Below are 6,000 nucleotides of genomic sequence, written 5' to 3'. Positions count from 1 at the left end.
TCCTCACCGCTCACCGTCGCTCTGGTCTCCAGGTGTGGGAGGTCTTCAGGGCCGCAGCTGGCCAGGAAACAGATCAGTCCTGTTTTCCCTGCCAGAGTAGCAGGGCTTGGTTTCTTCTCTTCATATGCTTTAACTAGTACAGTGTATTTTTATTAAGTCTTGTTACTTACTGAATTTATAGTTTTTAGTTAATTTTTTTTCTTTTTTGCTTCTCAATGGAGAAGATGAATCAAAAATCCCTGATAGCATAAAGAGATTAGTGTTTTAACTTTGGAATTTCTTTTACAGAATTTGCGAGCTGGATGATATCACGGAGGTTACCTAGTCCATCTAAGTCCTGAACATGAACCTATGGAGAAACTGAGGCAGCGAGGTAGGTTAGGATAATGTAGGGAGGGGAGGGTAGGTTCGGATCTTGTTCTTTCTGCTCAGCCAAGCTGTTTCTGAAAGTGAAGTGCTAATTACACTTGAAGGGGCTGAGTATAAAAACGACACTTCAGTTGTGCCTCTCCATACAAACCAGTGGGAAGAGAGAAAAAGCAGTTCAAGTGTAAACAATCAAAGAGTAAAAAACCTCTGAAGCCAGTGCATTTGCTGAAAATAGTGCAGTTTGATTAATCAAGGAACCTGGGTGTAGATTTAGTTAATAACTTCTGTTTGGACTTATGGATATTAAACATTCAGACAGTTTTCAATTTTACAAGCCTCTAAATCAAATATGGCCACAAAATGACTTGAAAGACACTTACTAGCTAAAGAAAATAATCATAAATTATCCAATAATAATAAATTTACCAAACTTATCATGAATGATGAATGTGTTTCTGGGAAGAGCATCAGGCACTTTGGAAAGTCTTATTCTCCTGCATGGCTCTAACACTGACAAAGTCGAAGTCTCTCCAATTTAGTCACTTACACACTGAAGGCAACTTCTTTACAGGAATATTAGTGAATCATCTCTTTAAGATTTTTATTAGGTACACTCTCTGAAATTTTGTCTTTTTTGGTTTTGGTTTGAGGAGGGTAGAATAGATATTCTCTAAAAAATAAAATTAAAAAAGTTACTATACCAAAGTTATTTACTTCTCAGTGGTAAGTTATATACTTTCAGAAATTAACAAGAGAAAAGTTCACTGGGGCCCTTTTGTAACATCCATATGAAAGGAAGAAGTATTTACCCACTTGACCTTGATATTGCATTTACTGGGCAAAGTTGCATTTTAGGGGAATCAGTGTTTCATAAATTGTGTTCACTACAGGTTAATGCGCTTGTGTCTGCTCACCTTACGTCTCAGAAATAACCCATCCACTAATTTAATCATAGCCAGTTGAGACTTTACTAGTTGGTAAATGTACTGTTTAATTCTGAAATCCTCAAGAGTTGCCTTGCAGAGATTTTCAAAAGTACACAGATAAAATACAAAGGAGAACAGAAAGAGCCTTCTTTGAATCTTTTCTTGACTAATACCATTTAAAGATTCTTTAGTGGGTAACATCTTCATTGAGGCAGTGGTTCTCAGACTTCTAGGGGGTGGTTCCAGATTCCTCTTATAATTCAAGTGAGTTGTATCCATGGACTTTTGATCAATAATCCTGAACTGTTGGTTAGTACCCTAAGGTCAGAGAACTTTGGTAAGCCACTAAGAGTCACACAGCTCTTTCAGTCTGCCTATACTGTGTTTCCTGAGTCTGTGAAAACAAACTAACAAACCATGGACTCCTCAATTCTTAAAATGCACACAGGCAGATACATATGGACAGCAAGAGCAGAGAGATTTAAAAACAGAGCATAAAAAAGTAACTTGAACAGACTGTGGCATTTCCCTTGGTCTGTTGCTAACGGCCCACATAAAACATGCTTAAAAAAAAAGCAACAAAAACCCTGGCACTACTTTTTATCATCATTTAAAATGATTCAAATGGACATTCACAATGTATGGCATTGGGAATGTATCTCATCTGAGTATAAATGGTCAAGAGCTTCATTGAACAGAGGGCTGTGTTTTCAGTGGTTTTCAGGCTGAAGTTGATACATATTTGGGCTGTTCTCTTTGGTCATGCTTTTAAAGCCAAACAACAAGATTTTAATGTGTACCTTCAGGACTCCAAAGCCAGTGGTGTTAAACATTCCTTTTTGTAAAAAAAAATAATTAGGGACATGATTTTTTTAAATGCCTTCAGGGATTTGAAGATGTGAAAGAAATGTGTAAAAAGAAATTACTTCATTTTCTTTTTATTCTGCACTTTTCAAAATTGACTCTGAAGCCCATCACTTTGTTTCATTGAAAACTAGAGAAAAACTCCTGCCTCTAAGCTGTGAGCGTTGGGGTGGCTGTACTCTGAATAGTGTTCCAATTAGAGCTCTTCACCTAAACTCTATGGCTTGGATATCCCCTATACTCATACACATTCTGCACTCTAATTTAAAACTTCAACAAACTTAGACAAGAATCCACAACCAGCCAGTGGTCTGTGAATCTGTTCTGAGATACTGCTGTGGATGGACACTTCCTTTTGATAACTGTTCTAAAAACATTTTAAACGATTTTCATGATAACACTGAAAACAGCAAAAAAAAAAAAAAAAAATGTAATTGTGACCAGGTGAAGTGAAAAACTGTCCAATCACAGAATATCCCTGGTCACTATTCTAAGTCTAAAGTAATGGAGCTCATGTCCTCAGCTGTTCTCAGTCTCAAGTTTCTGGTCCTGAATATTACACTTGAATATTTTAAGTATTTCCTCAATCCGAAAATATATTTGTTGGGAAAAAGCCATCCCTTTTCTGCAGCCTTTACTTCCGGAGGAGTCTAACGCTTTCTTGCTAACCCTTATTTTAATACCGCACGCCTGGACACATCACACAGGATAGTACATGTTGTCAGGCTTTGGAGAATTTATTTCAATTTATATACAATCCTCCAAATCCTCCAGTGAGCTTGATGTGAAATCTGAGACCGCTCCTTCTCCCCAGCAGGCTCTTCCCTGGCCTCTAGGCATTCATAGCCAAAGGCTCCAAGGCTCCCTCCGGGAAGGCGCGGTGGGGCTGAAGGGTCGGGAAGAGGGGGACTGCGGGGCTCGTTGCGCTGAAGATTTACCGTTCTCCTCGCAGGCGGCGCAGCAACCCCCTCTGTGGCTGTGGGTGTCTGGTGTGACAGAGCGGAGAAAAGCGCTCTAATCTCCCAGGGCCGGCCTCTGCCGCTCCCCTCCCTCCCGCCGTTCCGGCCTCCTCGCTCTCGCCGTCGCCTTTCTCGGGGAGTTTCAGTCCCTGAGCGCAGCCAGAGTAGCTTTGGCAATCTAGATCTGGAGCCTGTGTACACACGCTCACGCACACACGCGCGCACACACATGCACACTCACTCGCACACACGCACTCCGGCTCTCCCCACGGGCATATAGAGCAAACCCGGAGCGTCATCTACCTTAGGGGGATGGCCCGGCCGGACACTTCTAGCTCACTTGTCGTCTCCGGAGGTCAGCACAACGTCGGGACCAGGGAGGCTCGCTGCCCGCTGTGCAGCCTCGCGCTGTTTGCCGCCACCGCTGCTTAAAGTGTCCAGGCTGGAGGAGAAGGCTTCTCCCGGACAGATTCCCGGCCCAGCTCTGCGGCCCTGGGACTTCACTGAGCTGCTTCACCCGGTCTCTTCCGCCCCGGCCATCCTCCCGTCCCCGGCTGCTGGGCTCGGGACTTGGGCGCTTCCGCTGCTGCCGCCGCCGCCACTGCTGCGAGCACATCCCACCCAGAGGACTGAACGCCGGCGCTGGAGTGGGGAGAGAAAGCGGCAGCCCTAACTTCCCTCTCCATCGCTCCCTCCTTGGCAGCCGAGGACCCGCTAGAAGGCTCCCGCGGAAAGCCAGGCGAGAGCTCGGCGCTGGGGACGGCGAGCTGGGAGCCGCGGGCACACAGGGGCGGGGGCCGCGTGCGCCCCGGAGCCCGGCTCCCGCCGAAGAAGTAGCGCGCGCTCTGGGGCGAGCAAGACGCTCTCCAAGTTGGGCGCGTCCCAGAGCCCGCTGGCCCGCGCCCCTGCAGCCTGTGTCCGGAGAGAGGCGGGGCTGATGGGGGGCGTCGTGGGCGCTGTCGCCTACGGCCAGAGCCCGTCTTAAGAGACGCCCGGCCGGCCTCCCCAGGGTCCCAGCTGGCGTCGCGCCCTCGGCCGGCGCGCGCTCTGATGCCGACGCTGCCGGTGGCCCGGGTGGCCCGCTCGCGGGGGGCGCCCGAGGGGGCGGGGGAGGAGGAGGAGGCGGTGTGATGGCCCTAGACGGCGAGCGGGGGAAACAAGAGGAGGAGAAGAAAAAGAAGAAGAAGAAAAAGAAGAGGAAGAAGAAGGAGCAGGGGGCTCAGAAGAGCGGCTCCCTCTTCGCGGCCGCGATGGGCGAGAACGACGCGGCGCTCCGGGCCGGCGGCAGGGGGCTCTCGGGCCCGTGGGCGGACTCCGCGGGGGTGCGGCCCCGCACCTCCGAGCGCCACATCACGGTGCACAAGCGGCTGGTGCTGGCCTTCGCCGTGTCCCTCGTGGCGCTGCTCGCGGTCACCATGCTCGCCGTGCTCCTCAGCCTGCGCTTCGACGAGTGTGGGGCGAGCGTGCCGTCCGGCGCCGACGGCGGCCCGGCCGGCTTCCCGGCGCGCGGCGGCAACGAGAGCCTGCCGGGCTCGGCCCGACGGAACCAGCACGCCGGCGGGGACTCCTCGCAGCCCGGGGCAGGCGCGGAGGCTACCCCTGAGACCCCGTCCGCCCAGCCGCCGTCTGCGGAGGAGCGCGAGCTGGGGCAGCCGTGGACGCAGCTGCGCCTGTCCGGCCACCTCAAGCCGCTGCACTACAATCTGATGCTCACCGCCTTCATGGAGAACTTCACCTTCTCCGGGGAGGTCAACGTGGAGATCGCGTGCCGGAACGCCACTCGCTACGTCGTGCTGCACGCCTCCCGGGTGGCGGTCGAGAAGGTGCAGGTGGCCGAGGACCGGGTGGCCGGGGCGGTCCCGGTGGCCGGCTTTTTCCTCTACCCGCAAACCCAGGTCCTGGTGGTGGTGCTGAATAGGACTCTGGACGCGCAGAGGAATTACAATCTGAAGATCATCTACAACGCCCTGATCGAGAACGAGCTCCTGGGCTTCTTCCGCAGCTCCTACGTGCTCCACGGGGAGAGAAGGTAGGGAGGGAGGCTGTGCCCCGCGCCGCCCCACCCAGCCGGGCTGCCCTAAACCGCGGGGCAGCCGGCGACCAGGGCCCGGGCGAGCTTCGGATACACGGGGGGCCAAGGATGGAGGGAAGGAAGTGAAGGTGGAGGAGGGCCGTCGCCCAGAACTCTCGGGGTCTTCCCGAGGCTTGGCTTCTTACTGCGGCCAACTCCACAAACTCGCTCACCGGTACCAAATGCCACTCCTCCAGGTTGGGACCCCCTGCCTCGTTAAAGTTGCTTCGAGGCAGAGCACACAGCTTTTTTTTTTTTTTAAGAGTGATGTGTATCTGAGCGGCCCCAGGCCAGGGTGACATCAAAAACCTGCCAATTTACCGTGGAGGGAAAATAGGTGAGCGCCAGAGGCTAGGGCTGCAGCCGGGTGAGGAGTCAGGACGCGGGAGGCAGAGCAAGGTCCTCCTCCCGCCCCGCCACGCCCGCTTCTGGAAGGCGTAGCGCAGTGGACAGGCTTTGGCCTCACGAAGTTTTGCAAAACGGGAAGTTAAGATTCTGGGCAGTAAGAGCCGGTCCCAGTGACAGAGCAAGAGGGTGGGGTGGGGGTGGCGGCGGCTGCCTTGGCCAAAGCCAGCCAGGAATGTTCTTGCTGGTACTTCCCGCTCTCCTAACGCATAGAGTGACGCCCGTTTGTTCCCGAGTTACTGCCTCTGGAAATGACTCCAGTGGTGAAAAGGGGAAAGCTAAGCGTCAGTCTCAAATGCCTTATTAGTGAGTGCCTTTGATGCTTCTTTTAGATTTGGACAGTATTCTGTTTCTTATTTTTTTGAGAAGCTGTGGGGTTTTTCACCACTTGTTTAGAGTCCAACAG

At 51.7% G+C, this 6,000-nt stretch overlaps 1 protein-coding gene across 1 annotated transcript in view; it reads left to right on the top strand.

The window, feature by feature from the left end:
• The first annotated feature begins 3,722 nt into the window (after positions 1-3,722).
• TRHDE (thyrotropin releasing hormone degrading enzyme) overlaps positions 3,723-6,000 on the top strand; it is a 427,468-nt gene continuing 425,190 nt past the window's right edge. The window contains exon 1 of the mRNA XM_043447137.1: positions 3,723-5,147. Coding sequence (XP_043303072.1) covers positions 4,249-5,147 — 899 coding nt within the window. The 5' untranslated portion in view covers positions 3,723-4,248. The remainder of the gene's footprint in view (positions 5,148-6,000) is intronic.

This window comes from Cervus canadensis, chromosome 25, assembly GCF_019320065.1.
Source record: "Cervus canadensis isolate Bull #8, Minnesota chromosome 25, ASM1932006v1, whole genome shotgun sequence".
Classification (NCBI taxonomy): domain Eukaryota; kingdom Metazoa; phylum Chordata; class Mammalia; order Artiodactyla; family Cervidae; genus Cervus; species Cervus canadensis.
This window is presented reverse-complemented; position numbering and strand designations above follow the sequence as displayed.